At 42.6% G+C, this 18423-nt stretch overlaps 1 protein-coding gene and 1 long non-coding RNA gene across 2 annotated transcripts; one reads left to right on the top strand and one right to left on the bottom strand.

Moving 5' to 3' along the window:
• The first annotated feature begins 3773 nt into the window (after nt 1-3773).
• Nucleotides 3774-18126, top strand: SLC16A4 (solute carrier family 16 member 4). Its single transcript, XM_028733837.2, has 8 exons — nt 3774-4016; nt 5534-5666; nt 6435-6578; nt 7177-7338; nt 7882-8442; nt 10066-10277; nt 11701-11794; nt 17996-18126. The coding sequence occupies exons 1-8, from the start codon at nt 3906-3908 to the stop codon at nt 18124-18126; spliced, it is 1548 nt and encodes a 515-aa protein (XP_028589670.2). The 5' UTR covers nt 3774-3905.
• Nucleotides 9007-18008, bottom strand: LOC114599160 (uncharacterized). The gene is made up of 4 exons (XR_003707264.2): nt 14770-18008; nt 11181-12797; nt 10176-10274; nt 9007-9668 (listed from the first exon to the last, which is right to left on the bottom strand). It is a non-coding gene; the product is annotated as an uncharacterized LOC114599160 (long non-coding RNA).
• Nucleotides 18127-18423: the final 297 nt, after the last annotated feature.

Below are 18423 nucleotides of genomic sequence, written 5' to 3' on the forward strand. Positions count from 1 at the left end.
CTGCTTGTTCACTACCATTTGACTTAATGTTGTTTTATTTGGTTTGTCTAGCCAGGCAATGACATTTAGTTGTCTTAAGAAAATGCAGTTGTTTTCTATACTGAGCTGCCTTCTATGTACAAAACTAACAATCACATATTTAAAAGGGACTTGACCATAATAGTTGCATGGCTAATCAGACAAACTGTTTTGTGTCATCTGCTTGTTAGCAGAAACCCAGCCAGATGGGCGGGGTACAAATAATAAATTATTATTATTATTAATTATTATTATTATTATTATTATTATTATTATTATTATTATTATTATTATTATCAGCTACCATCTTTAAAGCTCTCTCTTCTGAGTTTCTTGAATTCCACTAGCTGATCAAGAGATACATACAGGGTTGATCGTAAACCTGACTATTTCATGAATCAGGGATAGCTCAGTCAGTAGAGCATGGGACTCTTAATCGTTGCAGGTTCGAGCTCCACGGGCAAATGATTCTTGCACTGCAGGACGTTGGACTAGACGACCCTCGTTGGACGAGACGACCCTCGTGGTCCCTTCCAGCTCTACAATTCTCGATTTTATGTTCTAATTCCAGAGACCTATACATCTAGCATTTAGGATATCCTAAGAACAAACAAATCAAAATCCCCTCTGGAGTCCTGAGGACCAATACATTTCAGACCAAACTCTGCCATAGGTTAACTGGTGGAAAGTGTTAATAGAGCCAGAAGCTTAACTCTAAAAAAAGGCACATGACTACAGTGTGTAAGAAAATAGTGTAGGGACTCATGTCAAGTGTGGAATGTGGGGTTTGTGTTCATCAGAACACTATCTCAAGTACAACCTAGTCCTAGGATGAAGGGCAGCAGGATAGCCATGACACATAACAGAATCCTTTTCAATCTAGCTTCCATCCCAGTTGAAGTAAAATGTATTAGCTGCTCTAGCAAATTACTATGCCAGAAAATACAAGATGAAGGTGATCCTGTTGATTCTCCTTTCAACCTTTCCTTATTAACCATATTTTCCTGGACCATCTGTCTGGGTTTGGATTCGAAGCTGTCCTGATTGTTCCTACCTGGTAGGGAGGTTCTGGAAAGTGGGTCCCTTGTGGCAGTTGTGTGGAGTATGCCAAGGTTCATTACCCTCTGCTCCATTTCCCTTTTTAATCTAATCGAGTGTTTCCCAAATCTGGGTCTCCAGCTAGTTTTGGACAACTCCCATCATCCCTGACCACTGGTCCTGCTAGCTAGGGATGATGGGCGGGCCAAGTTTGGAAAACACCATGTGAAGTAGTTGACATTCTACACAGGCTCCTTGTTGTTGAGCCTCTGATAGCTGCTTCTGCAGTTTCAAATCATAGAAGAAGAAGAGTTTGGATTTGATATCCCGCCTTTCACTCCCTTTAAGGAGTCTCAGAGCGGCTAACATTCTCCTTTCCCTTCCTCCCCCACAACAAAGACTCTGTGAGGTGAGTGGGGCTGAGAGACTTCAAAGAAGTGTGACTAGCCCAAGGTCACCCAGCAGCTGCATGTGGAAGAGCGGAGACGCGAACCCGGTTCCCCAGATTACGAGACTACCGCTCTTAACCACTACACCACACTGGCTCTACATACTCTACAAGCCTGAGTAAATCCGATTATTTGAATAATATGAGGAGTCTGTCATATGCCTGCACCTGCTTTGAGATGTAATTATAAAATATGCACAGAATCCATACATACCTTGCTCTCTCTAGATGGGTAGTTACTACAAGAAATTATTGTTTAGTAGATGACATACTTAGACTCTGTGTAGTTGAGAGAGAACATGCTCTCTGTTTAGAATATGGTGCTGTTTATCTATATTCCTTTTATGTATGCATCTCTACCCATTGTGCATATATAAAAGGAATATAGATAATATATGTTGGGGTGGAAAGGGACTGAAATAGTAGCAATAGTACCATCTAAAGGTGGTTACTTATGAGCATATCGAGACAATTATATGATTAAATGGCCTTACCTTGTGCATCATACACTGCATGAAAAATACAATCCAACTTGTATTTTGGATGTAACTGCTGTAAAATGAAGGGGCACTGGCTCAATCCACTTGTAGGAAAAAAGACCTTGTTTTCGCCAATGATATCAAGACTCTTATAATCAGGGTACAGAGGGCTTCCTCTGAAGCTAGGTTTCAGCTGCTGACCTTCAAACATGCAGGGTTTCTTATTTTAAAGGTACAACGGAGCCATTAAGAGGAAATGGCCAGTGTTTTGACCTGTCACGGTTATTTTGCAATTATTTACTTTCATACCAAAGAACATTGCATAACTAGTCCAAACACACATTTCCTAGTAGGGACTGTAGGTTCTCTTTATAGCTTCTACAGCTGCAGGCAGGCATTTAAAATGGAACACTGAACAAAAGGGATCGCTCAGTCAGTGGAGCATGAGACTCTTAATCTCAGGATCGTGCCCTATGTTGGGCAAAAGATTCCTGCATTGCAGGAGGTTGAACAGGGGTCAGCAAACTTTAAGCAGGGGGCTGGTCCACTGTCCCTCAGACCTTGTGGGGGGCCAGACTATATTTTGAATTTTTTTTTTTGAATGAATTCCTATGCCCCACAACAGAGGTCAGCAACCTTTTTCAGTCGTGGGCCAGTCCACCATCCCTCAAAACGTGTGGTGGGCTGGACTATATTTTTTTTGGGTGGGGGGAGGAAATGAACGAATTCCTATGCCCCACAAATTACCCAGAGATGCATTTTAAATAAAAGCACACATTCTACTCATGTAAAAACACCAGGCAGGCCCCACAAATAACCCAGAGATGCATTTGAAATAAAAGGACACATTCTACTGATGTAAAAACACGCTAATTCCCAGACCGTCCGTGGGCCGGACTGAGAAGGCGATTGGGATGGATCCGGCCCCCAGGCCTTAAGTTTGCCTACTCATGAACTAGATGACCCTTGTGGTCCCTTCTGACTCTACAATTCAACAATTCTGTATAAATGAATCCTGCCTTGCTCCTGAACCCTCTAGCAGGAAGGAATTAAGAATGCGGGAGGCATGGCCAGGCTCCTGCCTCTGCTGTTAGCCCACCTTGGTGGGGAGAGGGACTTGAGCAGGGGAAGCTAGTAAATAAGCAGGGCCTAGTAGAAGTTAGCTGAGGCAGCAAGCAGTTGCTTAAAAAGCCTGTGCAGAAGAACAGCAACTGCTTCTTGTCCTCTGCAACAAGCCTTCTTTTCAGGTGCTGGGGCTGTTCCTTAAACTAATGCCTACTGGATGCCTGAAGTTTTGGCTCACCAGGTGTATGCTGAAACAAAGAGTTGAGACCAAAGCACAATTAAGATGAAAGGGAAACCTGGAGTTTGAATTAAAAAGCATGCAAGACATGCTAGAGCCCAGGCTTCAGCAAAGCACTATGGAGACAAGCCTTTTTGTGTTATTTCCTGCCCAGGATGTACTAGGGTCGATTCAGAAGCCTTTTCCCTGAGAGGCAGCAGTTGTCTGACTCACAATACAGGTCAGGTTCTGACATTTACTTCCGAGGCTTCCCTTGTCAAGCAGAAGGATCTTGCTGCAAAAGTTTTAGCTGATAAAACATACCCCTTAACCGCCACAGAGCTTTAAAAAAACAAAACCACTCTGATATATTTTTCTTTTAATGTCAAAGCAGTAAAAACAACTAGAAAGGCAGTAAAATTAAGAGGTCCATCTTGTTCACTAGGGTGATACCACCGTTTTAGTGTTTAAAAACATTGGGTTAATGTTTAAGTTGAAAAACTGCAGACCGTGTTAAAGCAGCAATGGCAGCTTTTATTTTGAGGGTTTGTCAGCAATGTGGACTATTATCTTTTGGGTGTAAGAGCCCTTTAACAAAGTCAATTGCAGCTACTTGCTGGAGCTCAAATCTGCAGCAGGAATGGAGAGAACAGAGAGTGAGCCAGAAGCTGAAGAAAGCACCAAACAACACGACGGTGCAGAAGCTCCCGATGGAGGCTGGGGGTGGATGATTATGCTTAACTTTTTTCTGGTAAGTAAGAATTGTGACAAAGTCTGTGGAGGTTTGGTTTTGGAACATTGGAAGCTGCCTTATACCGGACCAGCTCAGTATTCTCTACACTGACTGGCAGAGGCTCTCCAGGGTTTCAGGCAGGAGACACCAGGGACTGAACCTGAGATCTTCTGCATGGGAGACTAATGCTCTGCCACTGAGCTACAGTCCTTCATCTTTATGTATATGGCATTTTATGTATAAAAAATGGGGGTATTTGCACAGGGAATGTGGTCCACACATGCAATAAGACTTCCTCATCCCCTATGTGCACCCTAAGACTTTTCTGGGGTTTCTTAACCCTCCCCACAAATTTAAGGGAATGCAGGGGGTACATAGGGGTCGCGTTCCATTGCACAGGTGGACTTTGTTCCATGCATGCAACCACTGAGAGCCAGTGTGGTGTAGTGGTTAAGAGCGGTAGTCTCGTAATCTGGGGAACCAGGTTCGCATCTCCGCTCCTCCACATGCAGCTGCTGGGTGACCTTGGGCTAGTCACACTTCTCTGAAGTCTCTCAGCCCCACTCACCTCACAGAGTGTTTGTTGTGGGGGAGGAAGGGAAAGGAGAATGTTAGCCGCTCTGAGACTCCTTAAAGGGAGTGAAAGGCGGGATATCAAATCCAAACTCCTCTTCTTAGTTGAATGCCACTTTGGGGGCAGCGGGGGGGGGGGGGGAATAGAATTTGAATGCTCAACCCCCCAATACATATTAATAGCCAAGAAGAGAAACATTAAGGGGAGGGGTGCACGCCATGAGAATAAATCTCCCACCTAACATTTTATAATCAGACCTCAGACCCAGCAGGGGTCCCAATATGGCCTGTGAGACATTTCCCCAGACCAGACCCATGTACCCACACTGGACAACCTATGTAGGCAGGTAAAGACATGGCTGAAAAGGAGCAACCTTGAGCTTAAAAGTCTGCTCCCAATTGCTCCTTGGCAAGTAGGGCTCCTTTTCAGTGCTGGTCTGCACTGACAGGGCGCTCTTACTAAAGCCATTCCCAGTAAGAACTCTCCCCCTTGGGAACTTCCTTGGGCAGCCTATGGGACACTTTCAATACTCAAGCATAACAAAAATTCCCTTTCAATTTGCCAGGATGGAATTAGACCACCAGCTGCAAATCTGTGTCTTTCAATGCTTGCTTAAAAGCCATAAATTGAGCACAGTGGATGGGTCAGGGAATGAGAAGTGGAGAGTTGGGAGGGATGCTGCACCATCCATCCCTCTCTTCCCATCCCTCTCCTCCCAGGCTACTTTTTCTCCTAGGTCAGCTAATTTCTGGACTTGGGAAATCTCACTGGAGTTCAGCACTATTTCATTTAGTTTCACATCAACTGTGAGTGATCCAAAGTTAAAAGCCATCACAAATTTGCCCAGGGAATAGCAGGTGTTATTCTAAAAATGGAAAATGCTACATTCTGTAGAGTAGGGACAAGTGGCAGCAGGCAATACATGTGCTTCAATTTTACTGGATGTTTTGTTTCTTTTAAGGTAAATGTATCTACAATGGGAACAGCGAAAAACTTTGCCATTTTCTTTGTGGCCTTTCAAGAGCATGTTGGCGGTTCTTCTGAACAAATCAGCTGGATTGGCTCTATCATGTCTTCACTTCGATTCCTAGCAGGTTAGCACAAATACGGTTGACTTGGTGAAGAAATACTTTATTTGAATAGTCCCGAAACACTTTTAGTGGTACTTTTTACACATGTACGGCATTTGTTTGCTGTACCATGGGTTGCTTACAATAAGAAAGAAAAGCCTAAGTAACTACTGTCATTAACCTATGTATACAGCCGTCCTGAAAACACTTGAAAGCTTATAAGCATCTAAGACCAGGATGTAAGGACAATGTGTAAATTACTGTTTAGTATAGATGCACATCAACGGCATCCATGTGTTAATATGGTGGCAAAATTCAGGTTTAGGGGAACTACTTCATTTTTTCCTTGAACCCTAAGGTCTCCCCAGTGGAGCAAGGAAGGACATAAACAGCTACTGGTTTCCCACAAATTGCCCAGAGATAAACCAGTAGATCCCAGACCACCTTTGGGCCACCCCTGATGTAGTGGATAGTGCGGGACTTAAAATGGGGACACCTGAACTGAAATCTTCATGCTGCCCGCAGTACTTACTGGGTTAATCACTGTCTGTCAGCCTCATCTATCTCACACAGAAGGATAGGAAGGGGAAATGCCATGCATACGACTCTGAACTCGGTGCAGAAAAGAGGATACACATGTGATAAGTAACTCCACTAATATTAAGGACTACTCTCATCAGCCATGTTGAAGCAAGTTTTTTCTCTCAGCTCTGTTTAGGCAATGTCTCTCCTTCTGCCAGTTGTACCCCTTTCCCCAAGCCACCATGAAGCTGTTTTTCTTCTCTGTTGCAGCACCACTGGTAACCGTAGTATGTGAAATTATAGGAGAACGACCAGCATCAGTGATTGGGGCTTGCCTGGTTGGCATTGGTTGTCTTATCAGCATATTGGCCACAAACATCCCCTTTCTTTGTGTGTCTATGGGATTCCTGACAGGTGAGCTTACCTTGACCATATTTTTAAAAATCAGCCACAATAACAGAAAAGTCTAACTGGAAATAGAAAAACTGAGTAACAGTCAGGCTAATGTTGGGTTGGGGGAATTTTGTTTATTTTTGGTCTCCCTGCACTGCTGAGAGACAGGGCCCAATTTAGAAGAAGTTATGGATAACCAAAGGGAGCTACTCTACCTGTTGGGCTACTGGAGGCACCTACAGGCAAGTGCCCCCTTTCATTCATATGTGACCCACTAGGTAGACAAAAATGTTTTGTTGCACATGCCCTAAAAAAAAAAAAATACATTGAAGGTGAGAAAGACATCATCTGAAGTTCGTTTTGTCAGCTCTTAAGATTACTTTTGAAATTGAATGTGTGTGTGTGTGTGTGTGTGTGCTTATTAAAATATCAAGATATTGCATTTTGGGCAAAATAGTTCAACAAAATAGTTCCACTCGCTCAATAACTTGAGCCTGTATGACAGAAGCTTCCCTCCTTCTCCTTTCGTTGTGTGCCACCCAAATCTAGGGTTGCCTACCACCCTTCGGATGGGCCCAGGAGAAGGAGCATCTTTCTTATGTGTTTCTTTTCATTTTAGGATTGGGTTTTGCTAGCTTGTATCAGGTAGCAGCTGTGATGATTGTCAAGTACTTCAAGAAACGCCTGGCTCTAGCCAATGCAATTGGCCGTTCAGGAATGGGACTGAGTGTTATACTAACACCATTTGTTCAAGTCCTGATAGAAACGTATGGATGGCAAGGTTGGTAGCTTTCACTTCCCACATTTCATTGTAATTCCGACCTTAGGTGTATCGGCTTTGAGAGTGGGACAGGGGAGTGCAACCCTGCTCCTCTTATTCAATCTCTCAGTGGCTTTTTATACTATTGACCATGGTATCTTCCTGGTCAGGAAGGCACTTTATTAGTAGAGTCATTCCCATCTGCATGGTCAAGTCCAGAGAGCAGCACTGAGGGAGTGTGCTTTGCTCCTGAAAGGAACAAGCGCATAGCTTTGCGGAATACATCCGCCATTAGAGGCCCAAATGATCTCCATAGCCAGGAAAACCTTTTGCAAGTGGAAGAAGACTCCTTGGGGAGTCCTGGGAAGGAAGTAGAAAAGCCTCTGATATCTTGCCTTAAAGAATGCCAATTTTCCCAGCATGACTGAAAATTAGCTTATTTTAGACCCTCTGAAAGTCACCAAAATGTTCCTTCAGAGGGGGTGCTAATAGAATTTATTAACATTTCTATTTCCCTGTTATTGCAGCAGAATGTCACATCTCAATCTCTGTCTAACCATTTAGGTGCCCTACTGATATATGGTGGCGTGATGTTGAACCTTGTTCCTTCTAGCATGCTACTACGACCGATTAACATGATGAAAAAGAAAGTTGTAAGTATTAAACACGAAGACAAACAAACACCTGTGCACCTAAAAATTGTAGAGACCATTGAAGACAGCCAAGATAAAATTGGCACCACAGAACCGAACAGAGCAGATCCCCTCGATCATGAATCCATCAGTATGAACAATCTACAGCATGTTGGACTACAATTAGCCCCAGAAAACGACAAGTGTTCTGAAGTGCCAGAGAACGGGAGCCACAAAAACAAACATCCCAATCGGAATGGTAATCAAAACTGCTTTCCAACAAACAAGGAGGGAAATTCCAAGCCGCAGCCTTTTTCTTGCAAGCAATGCCATGTTGATTTTTCCCAGCTAAAAAACCCTTTCTTCTACATTTTCACATGGTCTTTTCTCTTCAGCCAGCTAGCCTACTTTATCCCCACTTTCCACCTTGCAGCCAGAGCTAAAACACTGGGCATCGAGCCAATGGATACTGCTTACATCATTTCAATGGCTGGTAAGAAAAACTCAACTTCTAAAGTGGCTTTCTTAAGATCTCTGCATGACAGCTTCACTAATAATTCACTTTGGGTGAAGAGAAACTAATTCCTGTAGAAAAGAAATGTAACACTGCTTATGGCTCAACATACAACTCTATTAAAAACAACAACCCAAAGATCTGTTGTTTTTAAGTATGAAATCAAAATATTAGTTATAAAAAGATCTCATAGCAATACAAGAAAGGATAAAAAAAATTACAACACAACAGAAATGATCCTGGAAAAAACTGAATATGATTTTGGATTAATAAATAGCTCCCTAGAAACATTGACACTGGTGTGCTGCAGCCATCAAGAATGTAAAAGAGTGTTGTTAACAGTAAATACAATACACTGAATAACGGAATATATCTCATCTCTTTGTCTCAAATGTGTGTTTTATATGCCAACTGGTGTGTTTAATCTGCCACCTCATCTATTTTTTAAAATGTGTCTTAATCAACTTCTAAGTAAATTGTTCTGAACAGAATCTGTTCCCCTCCCCATTTGATATTGTATTATGAAATAAGAAACAAACTCCAGTAATTAAAAAGACTTTATTAAATGAAGCCATTGTCTCCCATTGTAAGACAATGATGCATAATAGGGATCAGCAAGTAGACGTTCCAAGCCCAAATCCAGTCACCCACCCAAAATACTCCCCTTCCCTCCAATCTGAAATTTGCCAACCAAGGCCAAGAGTGGCATATGAAGGGAGTAACATCTGTGGCAAATGTGCTTGTCAGCAAGCAATTTTGAGACGTAGGAGTTGGAGACTTGGGCCCTAACCCAGCAATTGCATGCAACTAAGTGACTGTTTTAAGAAAGCTAGTTACTGAGCAGGGATACAAATGGCCATAGTTTCAAATGTGCAAACTTTCTCTTAACAAAAAAACAAAACACAAAGAAACTGGCTGCATATATACATGTAACCTTCTACATAAACAAGTTTGCTAGACTGCAGCCAGTATACTTTTTTGTAAAATGAAAGGAGGGGAAAAGACAGCCAGGGCTTTGAAAATATTTTTAGTATTTGTTCATAAAATATTTCACAAATGGCATATAACAATCTGGAAATTCCTGAGACACCCCCCCCCCCATCGGTAGATTACCAGGACATCACTGTTGGCGATTAGTAGTAATGAAATACAAAATTCTAATGGATGGCACTTACCTTTCAATTAAGCAGATCAACAAATTAGTCCTGAACAAAAACAAAAACAATCAATGTGAGCCACTGATGTTTTCATAAGAATACCAAGTAGTAAGCTAAATTAGAAGTGGCATAAAAAAGACAGAAAGTTTCCTGAGCTGTTTTTATTTTATTTTGGGAGGATATTTTAATTTTTTTAAAAAAAGTATTAGATCTCTGCAAGGAAATATTAAATGTTAAAGAAATAAAAGGTAGTAAAATAACATTCTTTTTTTTCATGTAAACTGCCACCAACCTCTGGGCTTGAAATTTTGAATTTTCACATGTATTTTACAGAAATAAAAGGAGGGTACAAACTCTTTCCTTTCTGACCTTTTATCTGTGTTTTTCAAAGCTTCTACTACATAAATTCTGTTTGAAAATTCATTATTTTTCTGCTTCCCTTTAGGTATAACAGAGACAGTCAGCCTTTTGCTCTCTGGTTGGATTGCAGATCAGAACTGGATCAAGAAGTATCATTACCACAAGATGTACCTCATTTTTTGTGGTGTCACTAACCTGCTGTGTCCTCTTGCCACAACCTTCCCATTACTTATGACCTATTCTGTAGGCTTTGCCATATTCAGTGGTGGATACTTGGCTCTGATACTTCCTGTACTGGTAAGCAGAAGAAAGCAATTAATCATCAAAAGGCTAACAGCAAGGCGATCCAGAATTATTATAAAGCACAGCCCATCCAAAACTTTCACCTACTTCAATACACAGAGGATAAACCAGAAAATTAAAAATGCTTTGAACATGATATACTTGAGGCTCCATTTAAACATAGGAACATGAGAGAAAACCTTACAGATGCTCTGAAGATCTATTTGATTGAACCCAATGCATTTTGAGTCTGCGACTCTGCCTCCAAAGCATTAATTAAACAAGTCTTCTGTACGGCCTCAGAACCAAATTACACATGACTTCTGTCACACTTTTGAAAATGTGCTTAATTGAACCCCTTTGACTTGGGCAGGGGGGTCAGTTGTAGGGCTCTGATATGAAATGTTCTCCCAGTCTAGATTGCCCTTTCCTCTCCCTGCTGAAAATCATCCCCTTCCTATTCATCCCTTCTAATTTCAGATTGATTAAACCTGTGGTAGCCAATCTTTTTTAGCAAGCATGTCACAGGTCTAAAATATGAGACTGTTCCATTCTACTGCAAGCTACATACATTTATAGTCCTTGGGTTGGTTTGACCTCAAATATTATATATTGAGCTGGGGAGAATGCAGTGGCACAACACTGGATAAACAGGGAGGACTAGAAATATGACTCTAGTCCAGGCACGGGGAACTTCCAACCCACAGAACAAATTAGACCCTAATTTTCTCTGTGGAGTCATTTCCCCCAAACCTCACCCACCTGATATTATACATGGGGTCAGGAGTGTGGGATAGATAAACATACGGTTGTGATCTGGAGCTTAAAGTGTGCTTCAGGTTGTTCCTCATCAAATGAGGCTTGCTGACAGTAAGCTCATTTGAAGTTGCACATCTGCTGCAAGTGTAGTTTATGTACCTGTAAATGGACATTTTTCCTCTATAGACTGGCCTTGTAGATAGCTATGCCTGTCTGCGGCAGAAAAGTCTCCATCTGTAGGTGGAGTTTGAATCCAAACAGAATCTGCAAATGAAAAAAGCGAGACTCCCTGTGGGCACCAAGAAGCTCATTGGGGCTGACAGTGAGCTCTTTTGAAGTTGTCACCTGACATCACCATAAGGGAGTCAGGTGTCAAAGTAGACCTTGGGGTATGTGAAGGGTCAGGATGTAGCCCTCTGGCTGGAAAAGGTTTGTCACCCCCGCTCAAGTCTATGCCAGAGAAAGACCCATGTGCCTATCACATCACATAAGCCTCTACTGGCTGTGCCAGAGATTGGTCACCTATGGCTTAATTGCAGATGGTTTATTTTTATTATTATCTTTAAAAATGTATTTCTAAACATGCAAATGAAGGGAACATGCAAACTGTTTTCAAAATGGGGGACAATGTGTAGAAAATATTTATAAAACATATAAATAACACTGATTGCTTCAACAGGTAGAGTTTGTAGGAGCCTCCAGATTCCACAGTGCTTTGGGACATGCCTCATTCATTGCTGGCCTTGCAGTCCTCGCTGGACCTCCTATTGCAGGTAACTTAAAACAACCTCTTCCTTCCATTGAAAGAGTGCTAGAATTCCTTTCTTGTCAAAAGCAAGGCTGAGTAAAATTTGTATACAACAAGGTCACTGCACAAACTGAATGACCTCCACTCATGCCACAGAACTTCCCTTCCCTCTCCTCCTCCAGCTGCTTCCCCTCCACATCCCCTGATATCTGCTCTGATGTTTCCCCCAGCAGATTTCAAAGGGTGCAGGGAGTCCTCTAGGAGAGGAGAAGGAAGGGAAAGTTCAGTTGCACGAGTGTTAAGCTGTTCCACTCACACAATGACTTCACTGGATTCTGTATTGGGTTTTCCCCTCCAAAACACTATCAACAGACCAACCTTTTTATGGACTTTCATTCATTTTATAGTAAAAGTCAGCACAAAAAAGGGTCTTCCTTAACCCTGTTCAAGGTGTGTGGAAAAGGAGTATAAAGCATGCATTTGTGTTTTTAATCCTTCCTCTTGCCTGTGGGGTACAAGCCTCTCTAGAAGAGAAAAAAAAATCCTTAGGAAGTAACAGTGAACTGTTGCCCACCCACAAGGGAAATAAGCAGCAGCAACTGTGTAGCACCATCAGTTTAAATGTTAAACAATCTCATATCCTTCCACTTCCTCTGTTTCCCTTTTGTCTATTGTAAAGCACCTTTGTGAAATGCCAGGTACATGGATAATGCAATATAAATAACAATAGTAAGGAAAAATATTGCTCACGGTTGCTGCAGGCTGGGTATTTGCCTCCTACCTTCCTTCTTCACAGCTCTGGCCCTCTTTCGCTCTCACGGTCTTCCCTAGACTGTCTATTCCAGGGGTAGTCAGAGTAGTGTCCTCTGGGTGTTGAGCTGCAGCTCCCATCGTCACTGATCACTGGCCACGCTGGCTGAGGCTGATAGGAGTTGGGAGTTCAACAACGTCTGGAGGGAATCGTGTTGGTTATCCCCATGGACTAGCCTTCTCCCTACTTTGTCTTTCCCTTTTCTGTGTAGAGTCCTCTGGAAAAGAATTAATGGGCACATTAGGATAAATTATGATAATGGAAAAAGGCCCTAAATCCCGCCTCACAGCCCCATGTGAGAAAGGGTTCCTTTGCCTCATTCCCCTGGAAAAAAATTAATACATCTCTAGCATGTAACTGACACACCAGTAAAAGGAACATATGTAGCTGTTAGCCAAGCAAGTTGCAGCAGCATAGGAAGCAGCCAGGAACAAAATGACAGATAATCCAGAAAAGCTGGGGGGGGGGGGGTAACCTCTGTATTCATACATTGACAGTTCAAAATCCCTTGCATGCCTATTGAGATGTAAGCCCCGTTGAATTCAATGAGGCTGGAATCCTTTTTTTAAAAGGAGAATGGAAGGCAAACAAACTGTCACATCTACTTTCCTGCTAGGTCTTGCCAGCAAGGTGAGAGAAAAGGTGGAGGAGCACTCTCACTGTGCCAGCTATAGGGCTGACAGTTTCCTCCCTAGACTGAAAGGGTTTTAGGGGACTAAAAAGGATTTGGATCCAATTCTTCCGTTGGTTTGCTCCCAACACCCTGCAGTGATTTCCATAGCAGCAAGAAGTAGGCACCCAATGTTGGTTCTCCCTTTCTGCCCTCACAGGGACTAGAGGAATACAAGGCCCCTTTTCTGTGACATCCAATGTACTTGACTTGTTTGATTTTTAAGGTGGTACAGACCCATTCAAAACCAGAAATACAAATTTCCAAAAGGTTGTAAAGTCCCATGAACGCTACACCAGATTATAGAAACCTGAACACAAGACCCTTGTCGTGTCATCTTTAAATAGAAAGTAAACAATTATCTGGGGTAATGGACTATGAAGCATTTTCTAAGAAGAAAGCAATGCAGTTAGCCACAGTTTGCTATCAGAAAATGCTCTGGGAACCTGTAGCAACCTAACAAATATACACACTTAATGATGTCACAGCACCACACACCAAGTGAGATTTAGCAAAAGGACTAAATACAAGAGAGAAAACAAAGGCACCTCGTTGCCCTCTGAGCAGCCTGCATGTGATAGAGGGAGAAACAGAAAGGGGAAGGGGAAGAAAAGAGAAAATAAACCCCATTTGCCCAGGCAACCAGCCAATGCTGGCTTGTCCTGTAACGCTGGCAAATTTCATTGCCAACTAGGAGAGACTTTCACCTCAAGCTGTCTTTCGTCCTGCATGACTGGGTGAGAATGTGGATGAGGAAGCACACCTACAACTCCACATTCACATTCCTGGAACTGGGTAGTTTCACATTTCCTGTGGTAGTGTTCGTGTTGTAGAACCACATGCCCTCTCAGTTCAGGAAAATGCCAAAGTTAATGTCATTTTGGCAACTTCTAAAAACACATTTGTGCTCCCAGGCCTTTGCTTGTGCTCGTCTCTGGGAAGCTGCTATGCCTTTTAACTCTGCCCCGAGTTGCCTGCTTTGTGTGTGATTTTAGTCTTCAATCTGTTTTTCAAAATGGCTAGATGTTGCCTCAGGACTTATGTAGCAGGCAGAATTGAAAACATAAAATGGAAGTTGAAAGGATGGCCAAATCCCTTCAGTAACCTTGGAGTTTGTTTAAAACCATTGTAATAGAAACTCGGATAAAATGTTCATTCCCTTTCTAACCTGTGGCATACGAGTCCAACAGGCTACTAGCATGGTTAAACAACAGTGTGAAGAAAAAGGCAACTTGGTGCCCTCCAAATGTTGTTAACTACAACACCCACCACCCCTGAACATTGGTCATGCTGCCTGGGGCTGATGGGAGCTCTAGTCCAGTAGCAACTGAAGGGTACTACACTGGCTACCTGCACTTTTAAAATGAGGAAAATACAGAACACAAGGTTTGGGGGGGGGGGGAATCAAGCAACAAGAAAGCAAACAATTAAAGCAATGAAGAGGAAACTGCTAAAGGCATGAGCAAAACATGTATTTAAATGCAGCAGGTGCAGGAAACCAACCAGGGAGACATAGTACCTTAATGAAAGGTGTAAAAGAAGTACTGAATAAGGAGAGGGAGACTGCAGAGGCTAAACGGAATCTTTGCGTTACTAGTCACTGTGGTAGAAGCTGCAGAGAGATCCAAATCAGAATCTATTGTTATCTTGGAGGGCATCTGAGGTTGTCCATGGAGGCACAGGTCTGAGGTGCTGTGTCAATACAGGCAACAAATGAAGATGTTTAAAGCTAACTGACAAATTACAAATTAACAAGTCACTGGAGTGCAACCCAGTCACATTACCTGAGAGTTCTTAAAAGAAAGAACATGAAATTACTGAACATGCACATATTGGTCACTGATAGTACCCCTTTTACTAGCACTTTCAAGTTGGCGTGTGTGTGTGTGTGTGTGTGTGTGTGTGTGTGAGAGAGAGAGAGAGAGAGAGAGAGAGAGAGAGAGAGAATATCAAGTTAAAAGACTAAAATCAATTAGAATTATTTGGGTCAAAAGCAGCAGATAGGAGAAATCATACAGCCATTATAGTGTCACAAAAGGCAAAGCAAACTTAGCTTGAGATAAGGGGGTGATCTGAACTGCTAATACGGTTAAAGAACAGGAAGGCGAGAGTATAAAGTACAAAGATGGTTCTCACAATGGAGCAGTAGGGTTCTCAAAGGATGTGCGTTGAGGCCGATGCTATTTAACTTCATAAATATTAACTTCATAAACCTGGAGCCAAGGATAAGCAGTGGAGCTGTCAGGACTGCGGATAACACAAAATTACTCATGAGTGGTGAAACACAGGTTGTGATGAACTCTAGAAAGATCTCTCTAAACTGGGTGAATGACTAACAGAAGAATAGCAAAGGCAATTCTGAGTAAATGCAAAACAGATTGAGGTTGAATCCTGACAAGACAGAAGTACTGTTTTTGGGGGACAGGAGGCGGGCAGGTGTGGAGGACTCCCTGGTCCTGAATGGGGTAACTGTGCCCCTGAAGGACCAGGTGCGCAGCCTGGGAGTCATTCTGGACTCACAGCTGTCCATGGAGGCACAGGTCAATTCTGTGTCCAGGGCTGAGACCCTGCCTGCCCGCGGACTGTCTCGCCAGAGTGGTACATGCTCTGGTTATCTCTCGCTTGGACTACTGCAATGTGCTCTATGTGGGGCTACCTTTGAAGGCGACCCAGAAACTACAACTAATCCAGAATGTGGCAGCTAGACTGGTGACTGGGAGCGGCCGCCGAGACCATATAACACTTGAAAGACCTACACTGGCTCCCAGTACGTTTCCGCGCACAATTCAAAGTGTTGGTGCTGACCTTTAAAGCCCTAAACGGCCTCGGTCCAGTATACCTGAAGGAGCGTCTCCACCTCCATCGTTCTGCCCGGACACTGAGGTCCAGCACCGAGGGCCTTCTGGCGGTTCCCTCGCTGCGAGAAGCCAAGTTATAGGGAACCAGGTAGTGGCACCCACCCTGTGGAATGCCCTCCCACCAGATGTCAAAGAGAAATAACTACCAAACTTTTAGAGGACATCTAAAGGCAGCCCTGTTTGGGGAAGCTTTTAATGTTTAATAGGTTATTGTATTTTATTGTTGGAAGCCACCCAGAGTGGCTGGGGAAACCCAGCCAGATGGGCGGGGTATAAATAATAAATTATTATTATTATTATTATTATTATTATTATTATTATTATACAAAGCAATGGGGTCTTAACTGAAACTAATGAGGGGAAAATGCATTTGCTTGAGTGCACACCTCACTGAAAATGTCAGCTCAGGACACAGTAGCAATAAAACACGAAATGTTATTATTAGGAAAAGAACTAAAACAGTCTCTCTCTTTGGTATAAATCTAGTGTGGCAGCATTTGCAATATTGTGTACAATTCAAAAAGGACTGGAAGGGGTACAAAAAACAACAACTGAAATGACAGGGGGCTGGATAAACTTCCCTAAAATAAAGATTTAGGGCTTTAAGGTGTTTTAGTTTGGTGGGAGAAGTTGACGATGGTGTGGCATAAAAGGTTTATAAAATTATGCATGGTGTAGAGGAAGTTGATAAAAAAAGTAATTATTTCATGGAGTCAATCAGCAAAATTGACACACAGTAGATTCAGAAGTATAAGGGACGCGGGTGGTGCTGTGGGTAAAAGCCTCAGCGCCTAGGGCTTGCCGATCGAAAGGTCGGCGGTTCGAATCCCCGTGGCGGGGTGCACTCCCGTTGCTCGGTCCCAGCGCCTGCCAACCTAGCAGTTCGAAAGCACCTCCGGGTGCAAGTAGATAAATAGGTACCGCTTACTGGCGGGAAGGTAAATGGCGTTTCCGTGTGCTGCGCTGGCTCGCCAGAGCAGCTTCGTCACGCTGGCCACGTGACCCGGAAGTGTCTCCGGACAGCGCTGGCCCCCGGCCTCTTAAGTGAGATGGGCGCACAACCCTAGAGTCTGGCAAGACTGGCCCGCACGGGCAGGGGTACCTTTACCTTTACCTAGATTCAGAAGTACTCTTTCACATAATGAAGTTAACTTGTGGGGTAAGACTGCAATCCTATGCACACTTTCCTGGAAATAAGCCCCATAGAACACAGTAAGACTTATTTCCAAAGTAAACCAGCATAGAATTGCACAGAAAAACCAGATTCATATCAAACTCCATCAGCAACTATTAGCCCTGATAGCTAAATGGAGCCTGTCTCTGACTGCCAACTGGCCCCTGAATGGGGTAGATCTACTTGCATGTGGAAGCACCCCATGAATGGAAATCTGTATAAACAATCCTCCACTGGGAGTTCATTTCAGAATACCTTGAAACAGACATGTATTCCAGTGAAGAAAAAAAAGAGTGGGCCCTCTGGTGGCACATTTTAAGAACATCTTGGCAGAGGACAAAAATATTGCTGAGAGGAAAACTGGTAGTGTTACTTTAAAAAGGCCACAGGGATTTATTTATTTATTTGTATGTATAGTACACCAGTCAGATATCTCAAAGTAAGAGCGTATCTCATCTGATTGCTGTGTGGCCAGTCTGGTATTTGTTTCATGCTCCAAAATGTATTGTACAACAAATGCTTTGGGTGGGGCAAAAATAATCTTGAGTATTGTACTGTGGACTTCTATAGTCTTGCAGAATAAACATTTAAACTCAGCTATTTTCCTTGGCCCTTCTATATAAGCTCTGCAATAGTAATGTTGTGGGAAATGAAGTGATATTCAACTGAAATATCAAAAACTTAAGTAACTGAACTCGGATTCCCTCCTACAGGTTGGCTACATGATTACACTCAGACATATGCTTACTCCTTCATTTTTGCGGGCAGCTGTTACCTTGTTTCTTCCCTTTCACTATTCCTTGCACCAGTAGCCCAAAAATGGAGGCAAGAACTGACTACATAAGCAAGCAAAATTCTGCAGCAATTGGAAGAAGCCATATCATGTAACATTTATAACAGTTTGTTGACTATGTAATAAAAAGAAATAAATTAAAGGACTTTTCCAAAAGATATCCTTTTGAAGCTGTGGTGCCTTAACATACCAGTGTGATAGTAAATTTATATAGTATGAAAACTGAAATTAAGTATACCTTCAAATCCTGAACATACAACTGAATGCCTCTGCCATAAAACCGAGTTTTTAACACATTGTTAGGTACAAACAAAATTGCAAGAAACATTTTTAATAGCCAAGTCTAAC

Source organism: Podarcis muralis, chromosome 5 (assembly GCF_964188315.1).
Source record: "Podarcis muralis chromosome 5, rPodMur119.hap1.1, whole genome shotgun sequence".
NCBI classification, from domain to species: Eukaryota; Metazoa; Chordata; class Lepidosauria; order Squamata; family Lacertidae; genus Podarcis; species Podarcis muralis.

What these genes read in the sequence shown, in the direction of transcription:
- SLC16A4 (XM_028733837.2), top strand. Translation starts at nt 3,906, where the DNA reads ATGGAGAGAACAGAGAGTGAGCCAGAAGCTGAAGAAAGCACCAAACAA. An exon ending in CTCTGATACTTCCTGTACTG is followed by an intron (nt 10,278 to 11,700) that starts GTAAGCAGAAGA and finishes TTGCTTCAACAG; the next exon opens with GTAGAGTTTGTAGGAGCCTC. An exon ending in CGCTGGACCTCCTATTGCAG is followed by an intron (nt 11,795 to 17,995) that starts GTAACTTAAAAC and finishes TCCCTCCTACAG; the next exon opens with GTTGGCTACATGATTACACT.